The sequence below is a fragment of the Trichomycterus rosablanca genome, chromosome 19 (genome assembly GCF_030014385.1).
Source record: "Trichomycterus rosablanca isolate fTriRos1 chromosome 19, fTriRos1.hap1, whole genome shotgun sequence".
Taxonomy (NCBI): Eukaryota; Metazoa; Chordata; class Actinopteri; order Siluriformes; family Trichomycteridae; genus Trichomycterus; species Trichomycterus rosablanca.
In genome coordinates this window covers 26,963,527-26,983,901 of record NC_086006.1, presented here as the reverse complement: position 1 = coordinate 26,983,901, position 20,375 = coordinate 26,963,527, and the positions used below count along the sequence as shown (strand labels likewise).

General features: G+C 47.1%; 1 protein-coding gene across 4 annotated transcripts in view; it reads right to left on the bottom strand.

Annotated features, from left to right (window-relative positions):
* Positions 1 to 351: 351 nt before the first annotated feature.
* The window catches only part of LOC134333242 (uncharacterized), a 30,842-nt gene continuing 10,818 nt past the window's right edge, over positions 352 to 20,375 (bottom strand). For 2 of the 4 annotated variants that reach the window (XM_063015122.1, XM_063015123.1), the window contains exons 6-23: positions 19,100 to 19,357; positions 18,753 to 19,007; positions 17,242 to 17,778; positions 15,993 to 16,262; positions 15,620 to 15,871; positions 13,270 to 13,515; positions 12,338 to 12,586; positions 10,995 to 11,243; positions 8,122 to 8,370; positions 7,779 to 8,021; positions 7,448 to 7,696; positions 6,184 to 6,432; positions 5,845 to 6,093; positions 5,484 to 5,732; positions 4,457 to 4,705; positions 3,186 to 3,434; positions 1,969 to 2,211; positions 352 to 916 (exon numbers count right to left, since the gene is read on the bottom strand). In XM_063015122.1, the coding sequence (XP_062871192.1) occupies positions 671 to 916; positions 1,969 to 2,211; positions 3,186 to 3,434; positions 4,457 to 4,705; positions 5,484 to 5,732; positions 5,845 to 6,093; positions 6,184 to 6,432; positions 7,448 to 7,696; positions 7,779 to 8,021; positions 8,122 to 8,370; positions 10,995 to 11,243; positions 12,338 to 12,586; positions 13,270 to 13,515; positions 15,620 to 15,871; positions 15,993 to 16,262; positions 17,242 to 17,778; positions 18,753 to 19,007; positions 19,100 to 19,357 (4,791 nt within the window). In that variant the 3' untranslated portion in view covers positions 352 to 670. The other 2 variants (XM_063015124.1, XM_063015126.1) reach the window with 2 other exon arrangements.

The window sequence follows — 20,375 nt, the reverse complement described above, 5'->3', positions numbered from 1 at the left end:
AAACTGCTGTAGGCCGAACAGACGGGACTAAACTGCTGTAGGCCGAAGAGACGGGACTAAACTGCTGTAGGCCGAACAGACGGGACTAAACTGCTGTAGGCCGAACAGACGGGGCTAAACTGCTATAGGCCGAAGAGACGGGACTAAACTGCTATAGGCCGAAGAGACGGGACTAAACTGCTGTAGGCCGAACAGACGGGACTAAACTGCTGTAGGCCGAACAGACGGGACTAAACTGCTGTAGGTTGAAGAGACGGGACTAAACTGCTGTAGGTAACATTTGTGCTGAACAGTAAGTGAATGGTACTGAAATAACTGGTTTTGATTAAAAGAAAGTACAGAAAGCAGAAGTGAACGATCCAAAGAGAGCTTTTACTGGAACCAAACCAACTCCATTACATTAAACCACTTCTCAGCTTTTACATTCGATTTCAGCTCACAGTACTAATAGCACCTTTAATCAGACAGAACACATGATTAGCTCGACTAGATTACCTCTGGAAATAAAAACTAGCCAATGTAGTGATTTAAAATCAAGCAAATAATCAAAGTTTGAAGGCAGTGGCTGTTCTTGGAGTCTCATAATCCTTCAGGACCGGAAAAAAAAAAAGGCAACGATGAACCGAAAGTCTACTTCTGATGTCCGGAACAGGTCCGAATTGATCGTTCACTACTGACTGAAACCGTGTTTATCCTCCAGGTGCTTGAACATGTTGGTGGTGTTTCCTCCGTGGCTAGAGACTTTTTGGAAGCACATTTTGCAGATGGGACGGCCGTCCACGTTAACGATGCCGTCCGGACCCTTCAGGTATCCGAAATATTCCCAGACTGAGGAGCGAACGTTTTTAGACGGAGGGTGAAGTTCGCTGGCCTGACCTCCAGCCTCGAGTCCCAACTTTGACGCTCTGTTTGCGTTCTGGAACAGAAAAGAAAAGAAAAGCATCATTTTCTACACACAATAAGTCTGAAAAACATTAAATCCAGTTTAATCTAAGTACTGAAGCTGAACACGTGCTTCCCTTCATGGCTACCAACAGCATGATGATGCACCATGTCACCATGAGTTCGAGTTCACTGCACTTCAATTGTCTCTCCAGTCACCCGATCAAGCAAAATATCGAAGTCTTGGAGAATCAATGCCACACCTACCATATAGATAAACTTTGTGGGTATACAATTACTGACTGTAGCTCATCTGCTGATTTGTACATTTTGTTACCATGCATTTAGGGACCTTGCACACGGCACTATTCTAATCACCGCACTGACACTTGGCACAGTGTGTGTTATTCTGGTATGAGTGTAGCAGGTGCAGCAGTGTTGTTGGGAATGCATTTTCTCCCCCTTTAGCGCGTCCAATTGCCCAATTTGCGTCACGCCTCCTCTCTGCCGACCCCTGCCCTGACCGAGGAGATCGAAGCTAACCCACATCCCCTCCGACACCTGAGCAGCAAGCCGTATGTTATCCTGCCACCCACACATCGACGAGTGTTGCGCCACCTGGCGTTGTGTGCGGAGAGACACACCCTAAGAGCACTCCTCCCTCATCTCCGTGTAGGCGCCTCTAATCAGCCAGCAGAGGTCGTAACTGCACCGTTCTGACAGAGAGAGACCCACTTCCGACCAATCGTTGTTCATATATCTTGCTCAGCCTCGGTCGGTAAGGCAGAGCTGGATTCGATACGACGCGTTCGAGATCCAGCTCCGGTTGCAGCGCGTGTTTTTACCGCTGCGTCACCTGAGCGGCGGTTGTTGTTGGGATTTTCAACCTCTATTAGAAACGTATATCCTGTCTGTGCTGGTTGTATGTGGACAAGACATGATGTGTTTATCTGCCAAGCTGCTGGTTTTACATTCATGTCTATGTGACACAGGTGTGTTGAAATCCCAACAACACTGCTGCACCCGCTGCACAGCATTCTGACCGATCTACGGAACATTGAAAGATGAAGCGAAAGCCGGCCGTACCTTCATCTCTTCGTACACGGTGAAATGGCAGAAATGAAGGTGCCGCAGCATTTTCCTCCCGTCCTGACTCGACACCTTTTTGCCACAGATCTTGCAGACGGGACACGCGTCCTCCTCTATAACCCCGTCTGCATTTTTCGGGACTCCGAAATGTTCCCATATGGGGGAGAGAGGCTGTTTAGGGGGAGGAAAGAGCTCCGGAAGATTGTCCGCGTTCACCGCCTTCGGCCTCCGGTCTGGGATCTGATAACGGAATCGAGAAGTTGAAGAAATGAGTGGGTGTGTCCGAACATAACGTTCACATGTTCATTTACATTACGATCTAATCCACACGTTTGTACAACCATGCTTAGATTCCTGGGTTTCCATATGAACACATTCTCACATTTTTATGGACAATTCTAAAAGCTAAAATGTAAAAGTAATAAAAAGTTAATTTTGGGTAGCAAATAATTGAAAACAAATAGAAATTGAGAAGCAAGGATGTTTAAAGTCACAATATTACCAAGATATTTTAATATTAATGTGAACATGTTATTTACATCATTCATTCATTCATTCATTCCATTTTCATCAACCACTTTATCCTGGTCAGGGCTGTGGAAGGTCCGGTTCCACCAGTAAACACTGGGCACAAGGCAGGAATACCCTAGACAGGGTGCCAACCCATCCTGAGACAACGGGCAATCATGTCTGTGTAGATACCAGGCCAGCTGATAGCACTGCTGAGATTTGAACCCCCAGCCCTTCTGAAGTGTGAGGTCAGGCACTGACGTTATTAGACAAGACTCACCATCAGCGTTCCAGTTCATCCTGAAAAGCTTGTTTATACAGAGCTGGCTTCATGTGGAGATGGGAGTGCATTGTTCTTTACACAGGGTTCCTATCTCAGCAGGTGCTATCGGCCAGCCGGGCGCCTAGACAGTCTAAGTCTGGCAGAAGCCCCTGTTCCAAGGTGAATTACTACCTTGTGGTTGGTGATTCTGAGGAAACCATATCCACTGCAACCCTGACCAGGATAAAACGGTGGTAAAAATGGCAAATTATTGATGCTTTTATAAATTTGTTAGAAATCAATAATTAGAAGGGGTGTCCACATACTTTTGGCTGTGACAGGATTGTAAATCATCTTCAGTACTGAGCCTAATATCGTGACGTACCACCGATAATCGGTGTGTCCCTCCCTCGGTATGAACGGAAGGCGAAGCGATAAATACCTTGAGATCCTCGTACATGCTCCTGTGATGATCTTTCAGATGGGCGGTCATGTTCGCCGTGACTTTTCCTTTATTAGACACCTTACAGAGGCAGATCTTGCAGATGGGGCAGCCGGTGCAGTCCGCAGGACCCTCGGTGTCCCTCAGATACCCGAAATACTTCCAAACGTCCGACCTCACCCTGTGCTCCGGGGGGTACAGCTCGGGCAGCTCGGTAGCTCCTCTGATAGTGAACGGATTCACTTCCCTCTAAATAATGAGAATATAAACATGATGCTTGCTTTAATTTACACTAACCGCTTTATACTGGTCAGGGTCAAAGTGTGGTCTGTTAACCTACACTTACTAGCAGAGTTTCATACATAAAATAAGTAGCTAAAATTACAGAAGCATTCAGTCCCTTCTGAGTTTAATACTTACGTAGTTATCAGGCGCTCGGGTGACACAGCGGTAAATCACGTTAGCCCACTACTGCTGGGATCCAGGGTTGGAATCCGGAGCAGTGCTATCGACCAATCGGGCTTCTACATACAGACATTATTGGCCGTGTCTGAGGGGAGGGATGACTGAGGCCCCGTGATGGATCGGTGTCCTGTCTGGGGTGTGTTACTACATTGCACCAAGTGATTATGGAAAAACTAGACCCCCAGTGACCCTGACCAGGATAAAGCGGTGGTAAAACATGGACGAAATATAGTAATCACTTTCCAGAAAGTGGATGCAACTAGGGATGTCCCGATCCGATCTCAAAGATCGGAATCGTGCCCGACCGAGGCATTTTTTAACTGATCGGTATCGGTTTTACGTCAGCGGTCAAGCAGGTGTCGTAAACGGAGAGTGTGAGTCAAGAATCACTCCGGTTTACAAAACAATAACTTTTAATCCGTGTTCTAGTGTTACTACTACAACGCTGCACTAAGTTTGTTTAGTTTTATTTTGTAAAAATATAAGAACATTAAGCAATAGCTTGGATGCAGCATTTTTTCCTACAGCACTGCAGAGCTATTCAGTTGTTAAACATGTACACTGGATTCATCTGAATAACTGTAATGTACTTGAAGTGTGCACCGTGTGAACAGTATTATCTAGTTCTTATCTAGACAATATCTAGAAAACACAAGTATCGGTTTGAGACTCGGTATCGGAAGACACTCGAAATTAACGATCGGGATCGGGAACAAAAAAACGTGATCGGGACATCCCTAGATGCAACTGATAAGTGTGTCCACATTTCACATTCCCATCATTGTTAGCAAGGGTAAATATTCCACCTGGACGTCGGTGTAGACCTGGTTATGGTTCTCCTTCAGGTGCTGCATCATGTTTGCCGTCGTCTCTCCTTTAGAAATCAGTTTTCGGAGGCAGAGTTTACACATGGGGGCGCCGTCCTCCTCCAGGACCCCTGCTTCTGTTTTCCGATATCCGAAATATTCCCATAGTTTGGGGTTGTGCTGACCGCTGGGGGGGTGGAGATCGGTGGGCAGGAAAGCGTCTTCAAACGTCTGACTGGTGACTGCACACTGAGAGAGAGGAGAGAGAGGAGAGTGGACGAGAATGAGAGAGGAATAGAGAGAGAGTCGGACTCTCCCAAAAAAGGATGCAGAATTTGGCATAACACCAGCATTACTGGTACTGGTAAAACTAGGCACAACACATGCTTTCTCTACATGGATAAGGGTTGGGAGGGGCCGCTCAGGTGGCGCAGCGGTAATGTACGCTAGCACGTATCGGATCTCAGCTCTGCCTTCCGACTGGGCCGGGCGGCTGCATGAACAACGATCGGCTCTCGTTCAGGGTTAGAGGGTAAAAAGTCGGATCATAGGTCCTCATGACTGGTGCGACTGCGGCCCCTGCTGGCCGACCGATGGCGCCTGCACAGGGCTGAGGAATAATGCTGATGGGGGTGTGGCCCTCCGTACACAGTGGCCGTCGGTGTATGAGCTCGACTCGTGCAGGTGAAAAATGCAGTCTGTACTGACTACGTGCCGGAGGGGGTACGTCCTCAATCAGCGGTGAAGGGTCGGATCAGTATAGAGGACGCATTCAGGGTAATCGGACACGACTAGATTAGGGGAGAAAATTATATAAAAAAAAAAAAAGGATAAGGGTTAGGGCCTCTGTTCAGGGGCCCAAGAGAGGCAACTTCACGCCATGACCACTGGTTCAGTAGCTTAACTGCTGAGCCAACACTGTTCATAAATATCATGAACGACGACATTAATTAACCTTTTTAATCGACAGGAAATAATTTTTGTTAGTAACCGACATCCTTCAGTCAGAAGGAGGGCGTGTACGTACCCGGACCTCGTCGTAGACGTGCCGGTGGTAATCTTTCAGGTGTTTGAACATGTTGGTGGTGCAGCGCCGCTTGGAGGCCACTTTCTGTTGGCACAGTTTGCAAATGGGAAAATCGTCACACACCACCGAACCTCCCGCGTCCTTCAGGTAGCCGAAATACTGCCACACCGCAGACGTGACGTTCTGCGTCGGTGGATGGAGTTCGGGAGGTTCGATGCCCCACTCGGTTCTCAGCGTGGCGATCGCTTCCTACAGGAAATAGAACCGTCAGCTCATTTTTAAATCCCGTTTTTCCGGGATCTTTCACAGCCACGGTGAGAAGAAGAAGCTTCTCGGACCCACAGCACGTCAAACCGCTCACCTGGACTTCGTTAAAGACCAGCTGGTGTTTTTTACGCAGGTGCTTGAGCATGTTGGTGGTGGGCGTCCCTCCGGTTGGGGATTTGATGAGTTTCCGCAGGCAGATCTTACAGATCGGGGCGCCGTCGTCTAGAAGTTCCCCGTCTGGACCGTTAGGATATCCGAAATGATCCCACAACTTGATTTCGCCCTGACCGGGCGGTGGCTGCAGCTCCATCGGTCTGTAGATGGATTTTTTCGCAATAGCCGGCTGTAGTAATAATAAAAAAAAACAAATAAAAAAAACAGATTTTAATATCAGCCAAAAAATCCTTGTTTTAGCTTGAGAGACCTCGTTTACCTTGACCTCTTTGTACACGTCCAGGTGGTACGCTCTGAGGTGCATCATCATGTAGGTGGTGCTTCCTCCCTTAGCGATCACTTTCTGCTGGCAGAGCTTGCACACGGGGTAGCCGTCGGACACCAGATTCCCATCTGGATCTTTCGGGTATCCGAAATACTTCCACACGGGAGACAGGCCGTCCGACGTCGGAAGATGAAGCTCCAGGGGTTCGATTTCATTTTCTGCTCTTGGAGGAATGAAGGACGCCTGAGACAAGATTCAAAAGATGAATATAAACCCAGAAACCGAGGCGCCAAGGGCAGGTGAAAAGAAGCGGTCGGCTACTAGAGACGGCGTCTCACAGCGTACAGAGCGTCATGCACTGCTATTCGTGAATCAACTGCACATGACCGGCCAGCAGAGGCCCGCAATCGCCGCAGCGATGAGGAGCACGTCCGGGCGCGCCAGCCTCGGACAATCGTGACGATTCAAATACTCGAAGTTCAAATAAAAAAGTAAATATAATTAATTATTCCAACTAATCAAAGAGAAAATCAAACAGAACATAATTTAAACACATACACTCACTGTCCATTTTATCAGCTCCACTTACCATATAGGAGCACTTTGTAGTTCTACAATTACTGACTGTAGTCCATCTGTTTCTCTACATGCTTTGTTACCCCCTTTCATGCTGTTCTTCAATGGTCAGGACCCCCACAGGACCACCACAGAGCAGGTATTATTTAGGTGGTGGATCGTTCTCAGCACTGCACTGACACTGACACTGACATGGTGGTGGTGTGTTAGTGTGTGTTGTGCTGGTATGAGTGGATAAACACCTCACTGTCACTGCTGGACTGAGAATAGTCCACCGACCAAAAACATCCAGCCAACAGCGCCCCGTGGGCAGCGTCCTGTGCCCACTGATGAAGGTCTAGAAGATGACCGACTCAAACAGCAGCAATAGATGAGCGATCGTCTCTGACTTTACATCTACAAGGTGGATCGACTAGGTAGGAGTGTCTGACAGAGTGGACAGTGAGTGGACACGGTGTTTAAAAACTCCAGCAGCGCTGCTGTGTCTGATCCACTCATACCAGCACAACACACACTAACACACCACCACCATGTCGGTGTCAGTGCAGTGCTGAGAATCATCCACCACCTAAATAATACCTGCTCTGTGGTATTGTAGAACTACAAAGTGCTTCTATATGGTGAGTGGAGATAAAATGGACAGTGAGTGTAGAAACAAGGAGGTGTTTATATTGTAACTCACCTTGATTTCGTTGTACGTGGTGCGGTGGTAATCTCTGAGGTGGGTGAACATGTTGGTGGTGTTTCCTCCCTTCGCAGAGACTTTCTTCTGGCAGAGCTTGCAGATGGGGAAGCCGTCGGACATCACCAGCCCGGCGCCGTCCCTCGGGTAGCCGAAAAACTTCCACACGGCCGACTTGACCTTGTGCGTCGGTGGAAAGAGGTTCGACGTGTCGGCGTCGAGCTCCAGGACGAAGGACCCGAGCACCTCCTACAAGAAAGTAGAAGACGGTCAGACCTCAAATTATAATCAGCACAAGGTTCTGAAAAGGAATTTAATCTGGAGGTTTTACCTCGGGTTCGGTGTAGGCGGTGCGGTGGTTCTCCTTGAGGTGCTGCTTCATGTTTCTGGTCGTCTCCCCCCGTGACACAAGCTTCCGAAGACAGAGTCGACAAAAGGGCGCTCCGTCCTCCTCAAGAACCCCGTCTGCGTTTCTATGATACCCGAAATGCTCCCAGAGCGCGGCGTCGTGCTGACCGCTGGGTGGGTGGAGGTCGCCGGCCAAGCGGCCGAATCTCTCGCTGGTCACGGCAGACTGAGAGAAATCGTTCGATTAGTAGGATTAACCCCCCCCCCCCCCCCCGAGTACAAACGGTACAAACGAATTCACGAGAGCGACATCCGAGTGTACGTACTCTGATCTGGACGTAGTCGCTCCGATGGCTGTCTTTGAGGTGTTTGAACATGTTGGTGGTGTTTCCTCCTTTAGACGGCACTTTCTGCCGGCAGATCTTACAGACGGGGAAGCCGTCGCACACCACCGTCCCCTCCGCGTCCTTCAGGTAGCCGAAATAGTCCCACACTTGGGAGGTGACGTTTTGCGTGGGCGGGAAAAGGTCCAGGGTTTCGCCGCGCCACTCGGGTCTCCACGCGCCGATGGCCTCCTGCAACACCCGCAACAGATCGAAACAGATCATGAGGAAGCCGGGTAAGACGAGGGCACCTGTCCGAAGATACTTAGATTTAAATAAATAAATTACTAGTTAACTTCCGGTAAGTACATTCACTGGCCACTTTATTAGGAACACATAAAGCCATCGGACACTTTTTTTTTTTTTTGGTTTGTTTGCATTTATTGCCATTCCAACTAGGGTTGGGCGATATTGCCGATTTTCATACCGTCTTCAGGAAATACCGCGGTATACGGTATTACCGGGGGCGTCGCGGACAAACTTTACAGTGTACACACTTGAGTGTAATTACAATATTTCAATGTTTTATTATAAAAAGATTTAACAATCTGAACGTCAAACATTGCTTATCTTATCTGATCTATAATAAATACGCATAAGTATAAATGCACGTGTATCAATTACACTTTAACACAAACATTAACACGTAACATTTTGGCATTGTAATCTCTCTCTGCCCACACAAAACAGAATAATAGCAGCTACACACTTCAATATATTTCAAAAGTTAACTGCTTACTTTATAGTTACAGATATTTCTTAAAAGTGTATGAACGTGTACGATTAGTTCTGCCTGTAATCCAGAATTAAGTTCTATACCGTAACAAAAAATATGAATGTAAATGTTCATGCTGCGATGACGGTGATGTAAAATAATGTTAAAATAATTCAAAGTCCAAACATTTGAGTGGTTAACGAGAACGCTACTTTACATGTCACACAAGCTCAGTGCAAAACACGAGCACGGAAACGGTACAAATCCGATCTATTCCCTACACACTCGCTCCCTACGCCCTATAGTGCGCTTCACTTTCTTAAAGGGCCAGACTATATATTTTATAATTCACATTACACGACAGGTGAGACGTTCTTTTTTCTTAATATAGCGCTTTTATTTCGGAAAAAATAGTTCTTACATAGGCAGGAAAATCTATGGCAGACACAAGAGTCAGAACAGCGGATTGGGCGTAACGTTATTATTACTGTTTGCTCCTTTTTCTCAACACTTGTGCTCGATTTACACTGAAGATATATTTAGTAAATAAGTACACGTCCGCGCATGCACGCGCTCGTGTTCATTTCCGGTTGAACTGATAAAAAATGTTGATTTTGAAAAATTAAAAGACGAGCCGTTTTGCAGTTTCTGCTTGTTAGCTCACAGCTAACGCTAGCCAGTGTGGCGCGCATGTCCTAAAGTCTCAGTTTTCAAGGTAAACCTGAAGCAGAAATTTGGCGCTTCACATTTAAAAAATACCGTCACCATTTTTGAATACCGTCACCATTTTAAAATGTAATATACCGTAATACCGTCATACCGCCCAACCCTAATTCCAACTCAATTAGGCTATGTACATGGCATTAGAGGTGGGTTCAAAATCAAGTTTAAGCTAAGTAAAAGTTAATGTACTATATTTGGCTTTTAATCTTTACGTAATTCAACAAATTCAGGATTTTTGGTGGGTTATTGCGTTCGAAGGTCTTTCATATTTGTGTCTCTGTAAAATATTTTTCTAGTATCTTCGATGGCTTGGCATTCTGTCAGGATGTTTTATCGACAATTGTGATCCACAGTACTGGCAGTTTGGCGCATCTTCCCCCAAGAGAAGGCGTCTGTGTGTCAGGGCTGAATGTCCTATACGGCATCTCGTTAACACCGTTTGGTCGTGTCTTTTTACTGGATACTGGATAGAGGTCCTGTCGAGTCGTGGCTTGATTTCGTACAGTTTGTTAGCTTTGTTACGATTCCATTCCTCCTACCGTGTGTTTTTACTAAGTAATTTGACTGTGTAGAGGGCATCGGTGGGTGGGACACGGTGGGTTTGCCAGGTCGTCTGCTTTTTCGTTGCCTGTGATATTGCAGTGGCTGGGGATCCAACAGTACGTGACGTGGACTCCGCGTTTTCTATGTTCTTTCTCTGTAGCTAAGAGCTCTAAGATAACTGGGTGATCCGTTTGGAGGGATAGCAGCGCTTGTAAACACGATTTGGAGTCTGAACATATTAAGAACAACTTGTGCGGGCTTATCTGAATGTAATTCATGGCCAGGAGGACGGCGTGGGCTTCTGCTGTGAAGATAGAGCTGTACTGGGGGAGGCGTATGCTGTGCTCATCGGACACTGGTCGAGATCTTCAGCTCATGTCCACATCAAACATCAAAATGTGGAGCGTGGCTGTATTGTGGAATGGCTGTAGGGGCCGGATCGGCTGGCTAGAGCGGAGCTGCCGACCAGGCCGGGTGTCCACACATGCACAATTGGTCGTGTTTAAGAGAGGAGAACGTCGGATGGGGTCTCCTGCCCCTGAAATCTCTATGACCGGTCTTGGGAACCTGTGTGTGTAGGGGGTGGAGAGTCACACGGAGCTTAGCGCGTCTCTCCGTATGTCCGACAGATTAAACGCGTGTCGGAGGCGGCGTGTGGTGATCCGGGTTGTGTGAAAGGCAGCGGATTCACAACCGGGAATCGGAAATGACTAGATTGGGAGATAAGGGGGGGGGGGGGGGGGGGATGGCTTGGTAAAAACATCTGGTGAGCGGCAGACCAGCTGTACGAGTGGTCCTGCCGAAGTGGCCCACAATCAGGTTTAAAGATCTTTACCTGGACCTGATCGTAGACGGACTGGTGGTTTCTTCTCAGGTGTCTCAGCATGTTGGTGGTGAGGTTTCCACCCTTGGGGGTCGGAGCGAGTTTCTGAAGGCAGATTTTACAAACCGGCGCACCGTCATCCTCGAGCTCTCCGTCTGTGTTTTTAGGATACCCGAAGTGTTCCCATAACCTGACGTCGATCTGACGGCCGCTGGGAGGGGAGAGCTCGAACGGCTGGTACACTCTCCGTTCGACCGCCGGCTGGAAGAAACACATCCAGGTTAACATACGTGAAGATGCATGAGCATAGCTGTAAAAATGAAACCCTGCCTGACCGTCCCTCCCTTAAACACGGCCAGATGTGGATGCCTGGCCAGGCGCCCACTCTGTCAATTCTAACATAAGAAACTACAGACGGGGCACTTAATTTAAGGGTGGGTCGTCGATTTAACAGTGGTAGCCCACCACTGAGACCCGGGTTTGAGACAGGGTATCGCCTCAGTGCTGCCTCAACAGTGACACCTGCTGTCTGGTAAAAAGAAGACCTGGATTCTGGGGGTGTGTGCTAGTCTGCGCTTCTCTTTGGCCAGCACCTGAACCCATTCCTTCCAACGCCCTCCATCCAGCCCGTATCACATTATTCCTGTAGGACCACCTTAAAAAGCAGCTTGTTTGTTTACATTTATATATCTTTAACAGACAGTGCTCGAACCCCTGGCCGTGAGCTTGTTGGACACCCTGTTCCAAACCCGTCCACACTTCTGGAGGATTCAGAGAAGGCCTGGCTGGCAGTTAACATTCCAATTCATCCCAGACGAGTTCACACATAACGTCCTTATGGACCTCGCTTTATTAAAAGGGCACACAGACATACTGGAACAGGAAAGGACCTTCCCCACACTGTTTCCACAAAGTGAGAACCATATCATTTGTTTAATATTATTGATTTTCTACTCTTATTAACAATGGGTGTCACCCAAACTCTTGAACTCGTTGTGTCCACGTACTTTTGGCCTTCTACTGTAATAAACGTATAAAAAAATATGCTGATGGTTTTTAACGTTTGTTTGTTTGGGTTTATTGCCATATTAGCAACACATTGGCTATTTTATGGCATAGACATTTATCAGATCTTACTATTAGAATTTAGTAGAACATGAAAATAAATTGTAGAAAATAATAGTAGTTAAGAATTTTAGATGGAGAAATCTTCTCGAACAGTTCTTTTATGTTCACAACCCTGTAAAAAACGTCTCTGGTGGCTGAAACTGTAGGACCTCCTAATAAAATATGTTTTGGTTTTTAACGAGAAGCATGAGAACCGTACTAATTCACATCACGCTAAGAACCTGAACCTTGATCTGTTGGTAGACGTTCAGATGATTGGCTTTGAGGTGCTGGAACATGTTCGCCGTGTCTCCGTCTTTCATCTCCACTCTTTGCCGACAGATTTTGCAGACGGGGAATCCGTCGTAAACCACCGAACCTCCCTCGTCCTTCGTGAAGCCGAAGTATCCCCAGACTGGATATACGGTGTTCTGTGTCGGTGGGAAGAGTTCTGGAGAGTCCACGTGGTGTTCGGATCGCGAGGAGTTTAGGGCCACCTGAGACGAGACCAATGATTGTTTACTTCATAGAAAAGCAAACAATATAATCAGCTTTAGAAAACACCTGACGGTCCTTCTAAGGAACGTTAAGGAACACGGTGATGGAGAAGATGTGGACGTGCCGAACTGGCTGGGTTGTCTCGGCCATCCACCTCCCCTGGGACATTAGCCAATCGTTTCAATAGCGGCCAATAGCATCGCTGAGCGAGTTCAAGTCGTCGCAGAGCTACCGACCTTGCCGGGCACCCACGCAAACACAAAAGGCCCATGTTTAAGAGAGGGAAGGTCAGACAGAATGTCTTCCTGCTGGCTATGTGATGCGTGATCTTCTGGACTGGTCCAGGCACCTGTTTAAGTCAGGCTTTGGGGGGGGGGTAAGTTACATGAAGCTTAGCGTGACTCTCCATACACAATACACTGGCAGGTGATAAGTGGCCACAGATGGGACGCCGTGGAGGCGACACACGTGTGATCCGGCTCTCTTTGATCAGTTTGGGGGTTGTGTGCGCAGCAGCAGATTCACAATCGGGAATCGGAAATGACTAAATTAGAAGATAAATGGAGGAAAAGCCAGAGAAACAACTTTCTGCTCGGCGTGTTCATGTTCTACGTCACTTAATGAAGGCGCTAACGACCTGTCCACCAGACGTCCAGATGAGGAAAACGCACTTAAATCTTACGAGCAATTCGGCGTGGACGGCTTCGTGATTCTCCAGAAGATGTTTCATCATGCCGGCTGTGGTGTCGCCACTGGACGTCACAGGCTGGCCGCAGATCTTACAGGTCGGGTTGCCGTCGTCCATCAGGACCTCGTCTGGACTTACGGGGTATCCGAAATAATCCCAGACGTTGGAGTCCTGACCTGATGGTGCGTGGAGCGTCGGAGATGCGACGAGATCTGGAAGGAATTCTTCTGGGCCGGTCGGCTGGTGAGAAATAGAACAGCAGGGACAAGCTCAACGGTGTAACGGTCATGCAGCAAAGCTCAATGGTCACCAACACCCCCCTCTCCCAAAATATGAACGTTTTATAACCATCTCTACTAAACCCACTAAACTTCACTAGAACAAAGACATGAAATCTCTCTACACAGATGCATTATACATAGTGCTGGACAATAATTCTATAACGATATATATCGCGATAGAAAATGTTTCAATAACGGTGATATGATTTTTAAACAAATTCGATCGATATGCATTACGTCAGTGCGCTTTGCCCGTGTTACTTTTTTGCGGAAGCATTTCTGCTCGCAGGTTCCCACAAGGACGCAATTCAACAGCGCACCTCAAGCGAGTAGTTCTCCATCAAAACAGTGCAGTTACACACTCAACATAAATGTCAACCACCAACACAATTACAGAAGAAGTACTACTACTGAGTACTAATACTACTGAGTACTAATACTACTGAGTACTAATACCAGTTATTAATATTACTTCTTATTAGTTGTGGCGCGCTACGAATAAAGGCACCAACGGGATATTCGCGTTCCAGTGTTGCCAGATTGGGCGGTTTTCCTCCTAATTGGGCGTTTTTGTTTTTTTTCTCCAAAAACAATTTAATAGCATTTAAATAACACTTCTATTGAAAAGAGAATATGCAGTTTTAAGAAGCACCAGCATTGTATAAGGCTATTAAAAATAAAGTCAATTTTCAATGCTGATTTGGCTTAATAGTGTTGGTCAGAATGTGTCATATTGTTGAAAGAAAATTAAAATTAGTTTTCCATGCATTCACACTGGCATGTTCTGGGGTTCAGATGAGTCTCATCAGTACACACAAGTTTGCAATCAAATGATGAAGTATTGCAAAGGAATATCTTTGAAATTCTGTTAAGGTTATAGGCTATATTTTAGTTTTTCACAGGGAAAATGAGAAAAAATAAAAAGCTTATGATGTTAGGCTTGATGTAATTCTACATGGCACTCACTGCCTGTATAGGTAAATGAGTGAGTGACCAAAACACTACTAGATCCACAGCTACTAGCCACATACAAAAAATAACAGTTTTTTAGACAGTTTCTGTGCCACCCCCTGTGAGCAGTGGTCTCAGTCTGGCCACCACTATGAAAACTGTCTGGCTCCGCCACTGTTCACAGTTGAAAAAGAAGCAGACGAAATATCTGATAAGAGATGAAGGACTAATTCAGTGTTCAGCTTGTATTTCTTGCCAGAAACCAGAAAGAGGTTTGCAGGTACCGCCATCCAATTTTGGTGTTTTTGGAAGTTTTTCTGACATTTGTGTTATTCATATCGATATCGGAATTATATCGTATCGACCGAAATTAGGAGTTATATCGTGAAACTTTTGTCTTCCGCTTCTGAGAGAAACCAGATCGCATCCGAGGAGAGCACGTCGCTGCACGCGCCTCTTCCGACACGCGTACAGCCCTCCTCTTCTCGCCCCTGCATTCTGCACAGGCGTCTCTTCCGACAATCAGGGTCCTTACACAGCGTATGAAGATCCCACCCACCCACGCATAGTCCGGCCCACACCCTGCAGATACTGTGGCCAATTAGTATCTGCTGCAGGCACTGCCGATCATGCCCGCTAGATGGCGACACCGAGTCTCGAAACTCGTCGCTGTTGTGCATCCCGCTGGGCGCCTTAATTCTGAATATCGGACTGAATAACGAAGTGAAGGCAATCCCAGCATTCAGTGCGACATGACTTTTCTCACAAAAAAAAAAAAGACAAATATGGCGACTGAACGCGGAGCAACCAACTGAGTTCTTCTCAAATGTAAATCAATTCTCACTGATGTTTAATCTGTATAAAAGGTGTAATAATACGAGAGTCGTTTATTTGTAAATTGGGGCGTCAGGGACAGTTTAAGCGTTTTCGGGGTGTGGGTTGTGTCGCCTCAGGCCTAATGAGGCAGCTGCCCAGGTAGCCAGAAGGCAGCGAGGCAGCTCACTAGGTTTGGACTGTCTGAATGTGACAGAATGAAAGCCTAAATGTCCACAGGCACATTCCAAAATCTTGTCGAATGCCATCTAGAAGGTAAGTGGTTCCCCGGTTCTTACCCTGATCTCATCGTAGACGGCTTTATGATGATCTTTGAGATGTTTGAACATGTTGGTGGTGTTCCCTCCTTTGGCAGCGATGTTCAGATGGCAGATTTTACAGATGGGAAAGCCGTCGCACACCACCGCTCCCTCCGCGTCCTTCAAATACCCGAAATATTCCCAAGCGGCAGATTTCACCCTGTGTGTGGGTGGAAAGAGAGCTGGCACGTCGACCCCTTCCTCCTCCCCTCTCAGAGCGGTGGTGGCCACCTGCGAGCGTAAGAACGTAGTAAAACGTCAACGATGCACGATGCAAGTTCAGTTCTACCGCATGCTGCTTTATTTTTTTATTTATTTTTATCAAGTATTAGTACTGGAACGCGACCTCCACCTTGATTTCGGCGTACACGGGGTTGTGCTTCTTCCACAGGTGTCTGTACAGAAATTTGGAGCTCTCGCCGGGGCAGTGGACTTTAGTCCAGCAGAGCTTACACGTCGGCTGCCCGTCCACCTGTACGTTCCCGTCCGCGTCCCTGGGGTATCCGAAATGCTCCCACACGGGTTCGAGCAGGTCCTGGGGTGGGAACAGGTCCGACGGAGATGATGCCGCGTCTTCCTCCGGTTGCCTGGGGGCCGGGTCATCGGTGTCGTCGCTGGAGAGCTGCGGGTGAAATTACAAGCGGCTGGTGTGTGAGTCGATTCACAGCAGAGTAGGTCGGCAAAAGTATGTGAACCTCTAAGCCTGGATTGACATAGACCCTTTCTACCCCCCCAGCTACTCAGGTAAAAGACACCAACCAACCAACCAACCGACAACAACCTCACAAGTTAACCTTTAATGATCTCCCCAAGAAAATAATGTTCACTTCTTTGCATTTCTTAGTTTATTGTGACTATTCCAACAACAATCAATCAATATTTCTTTACTAGTGCACACAGGATTTTTTTAATGAGCCTAGATGCAAGACATATAGGTTAGAAAGGCTGTTTTCTCAAAACCAGCCACCAATATTTCTTTAAACAGTTTAACACGTCAACCAAAGAGTAGATACGGCCCAAACAAGACTATTATTATAATTTCCCCCCCAATTTTCTCCCCTAATTTAGTCATACCCAATTACCCTGATTGCGTTACACTTCATCTCTACCGATACAATCCTCCACTGATGACTGAGGAGGCTCGCAACTGACACACGCCCCCTCCGACACGTGTGCAGTACCGACTGCCTCTTTTCACCTGCACGTGACGAGTTCATATGCCGATCAGCCTTGTGCATGGAGAGTCACACCCTGAGGTCGTAATTGCACCAGTTATGAGGAACCCTGGTCGTTGTTCATGTGGTTGCCCAGCCCAGCCAGATGGCAGAGCTGAGATTCGATACGATGCGTTCGAGATCCCAGCTCTAATGTGCTAGAGTGTTTTATCACTGCGCCACCTAAGCGACCAGCCCAAACAAGATGATTTAAATACAACTTAAATACTCATTTATGGGTTAAACAAGGCTTCGTGGCATGTAGATGGTGCCAACACAGAAGCAAATCACCCTGATGTTTATCAGACCAGGATTTATGCGGAAATCCAGGTCGTTCCAGGGGGTTCACAAACTTTTGCTTGCGACGAATTGAAACACGACATTAACCTTCATTTCTGCAAACTCGGTGGTGTGGTATCTCTGCAGGTGCACCATCATGTTGGTGGTGCATCCTCGCGGCGTGCTGACCTTCCTCAGACAGAGCTTACACACCGGGAAGCCGTCGGGCACCACCGCCCCCTTCGAGTTCTTCAGGTACCCGAAATGTCTCCAAGCGCCCGACCTCAGAGCCGTCTTGGGCGGGTAGAGCTCCTCCGGGTCGGCCTGAACGGGCGGGGCCCGGCTCCGCTCCTTGTACGGCCTGTACCTGCGGTGCCCGGTTCTGCCCTTCAGCTCCTGGAATAAGGAATCGTGGTAGAACTTGAGGTGGCGTAACATGTTGGACAAGATGCCCTGTTTGGAGACGATGGGCTGCCGGCACGCTTTGCACTTGGGCCGCTCGTTCTCCTGGGTCACCCCGGCCGCGTTTTTAGGGTAGCCGAAATAATCCCACACCGGGGAGAGGGGCAGTCTGCTGGGGGGGAAGAGCTCGGGCAGGTCGTTTCCTTCCTCCGAGTGACTCAAAGACAGCGCGTCAGTCGCTAACTGAAAACAAACGGACAAACAACAAAAATCAAACAAAACGATGCACCACCTTAAGATAATAACTCATCATACTAGGGCTGGGCGTTATATCGAGATTTTATAAAATATCGATATATTTTTATACGCGATATAAGATAAGACAGTATCGCGTATATCGATAGAGATGTTGCGTTCCAGTTAGATCCGACAGTTCGTCTTTCTCTTCTCCCAGTTTGTCTCTGCACATGTTCACCTGCCCACATGTTTTTTTATTAAGGAAAAATAGTTCCTGTGTGAAGCTTCCCCAGCAAGAATATTAATAAAAGTGCCTGTAAAAATGTTTGGTATTTAGTATTTGGAACATGTAGCTTTGTCTCAGAAGTGTCTTCTTGTTTTTACCTTATGGGATGAAAAAATATCGAGATATATATCGTATATCGCCATTCGGCTAAAACATATCGAGATATAATTTTTTATCCATATCGCCCAGCCCTACATCATACCACCTTAAACAGCGCCAACGGCATATCAATATTTCTGTCTGAACTTCACCCGGAAGTGATTTCTCCGTCTCTGGGGCGGAGGTTCGAATCCCACCAAGTAAGACTTACTAGCCCAGTAAGGCGCTGGGCTACCAATTAGAAAGTTGAGGGCTTAAATCATGGCCACTATTGGGCCCTTGAGCCAGGCCCTTGACCCTCTTGGCTCCAGGGGTGCCGTATATGACTGACTGGCATAAATACCTGGCATGGTACATCCTCACGGTGGGCACGGTTACGTTCTGCATGGCACGATGTATTGTGCTTAGCAGTAAATGGATGCTGGTTCAAACCCAACCGTAGTTAAGTTGGGCCCCTAAACAGGGCCCTTACCCTATACCGCTTGTATTGTATTGTATTGTATTGTCACAGCTGTAAGTCTCTAAGTTTGGATAACACGCTCTGCTAAATGACTGTGGCATCGGCTACCGAACCGAAATGAAAAGGTGGCACCACCTTGACTTCATCGTGCTCGGCCTGGTGGTGCCTGCGCAGGTGGTTCAGCATGTTGGACGTGGTGCCGTCTCTCGCCGCCACTCTCCGGCAGCACAGCTTACACAGCGGGAACCCGTCCTCCCTCAGTTCACCCTCAGTGCTCCTGATGAACCCGAAATGTTTCCACACGGGCGAATTCCGGCGTTTCTGAGGAGGATGGAGCTCGATGGATTCGGCGACCTCCGGTCTCTTCTCCGGTCCGGCGGGGCTTGTATGCTGCAGCAGGGACACGGTGGACAGTTTAATGGAAACGTTTGCAGCCCCCCCCCCCTGTAGTGTTTCAGCACTGGAGTCGCTGGAGCTCTTACCTTCAGTTCTGTGTACACGGCCCGGTGGTGGTGCTGCAGGTGGCTGTACATGTTGGACGTATTTCCATCTTTAGATGCCACCACCTGATGGCACAGCCTGCAGACGGGGAAGCTGTTCTCCTCTACGACACCCTCCGCGTTCATGAGGAAACCGAACAGCCTCCAGACCGGCGATTTACGAGGAGAGGTGGGCGGGTACAGTTTAATCGGATCGTCCCCTTCAGGTGTCGTTACAACAACACCAGTGGACACGCCAGACTAGAGAGAGAGAGAGTCCTTAATTAGCAATACAGTCTAGTGTACCCATCAATCTCAGAGAAGGAGGTGCGTCCTGTGTACCCATCAGTCTTTTAGTGAAGGAGGTGAGTCCAGTATACCTGTCAGGCTCAATGAAGGAGGTGTGTCCAGGATACCAATTAGCCTCACTAAAGGAGGGACATCCTATGTACCCACCAGTCCTTTTTGTAAAGGAGGTGCATCCAGTTCACCCACCAGTCTCAGTGAAGGAGGAGCGTCCTGTGTACCCATCAGTCTTTTTGTGAAGGAGGTGCGTCCTGTGTACCCACTAGGGCTGGGCGATTTTGCACAAAAAAAAAAAATCTCGATTATTTTAAAATTATACCCGATTGTCGATTACGATTTCGATTTTTTTTGTTCTCGTACAATGCAATTAAAATAAGACTCAAATTTCTTTTTTTGCATTGTAATTAAAGGCTGCAGAAGTGCAAAAATAGTAACAGCACCACCTATAATTACCCTTTTAAGGGACTCAAACTTTATAACAATAACGATATCACAATAATTAACAATAACTAAAACAAAATAGATCTAAATGATCTATATCCTTATCTATCTATATCTAAGAATAGCTTACAAACAACTTTTATTTTAAATAATGTTCAGCAGAACCTCCTTACATTAGGAAAAAAACTACAAAAAGTTCTTTACAGGTTTCTTAAAAGGAACACGAGCCTGTACTGTGCTGTTTCCACCACTAAGTGAGTCTGTATCAGTATCTACACTGGGGGGGCATCAAGTGATCACTCAGCTCAGCTTTGATTTTGTCCTCTTGTGATTTGGGGGGTGGATACAACATTTTAAACATTTAAGGATGTGTAATGTGTCATTTTAGTCCCATAAAACCTTCAAACTGTATTAACTACTATTATGTGTCGTAGAATGATTCGATTCTATTGAACGGCCCTTTAAGCCAAAAAAAAGGAACCGATTCGCGCATTTGGGAGTCGTTACATACAAACGGCTCTTTAAAAGGAAC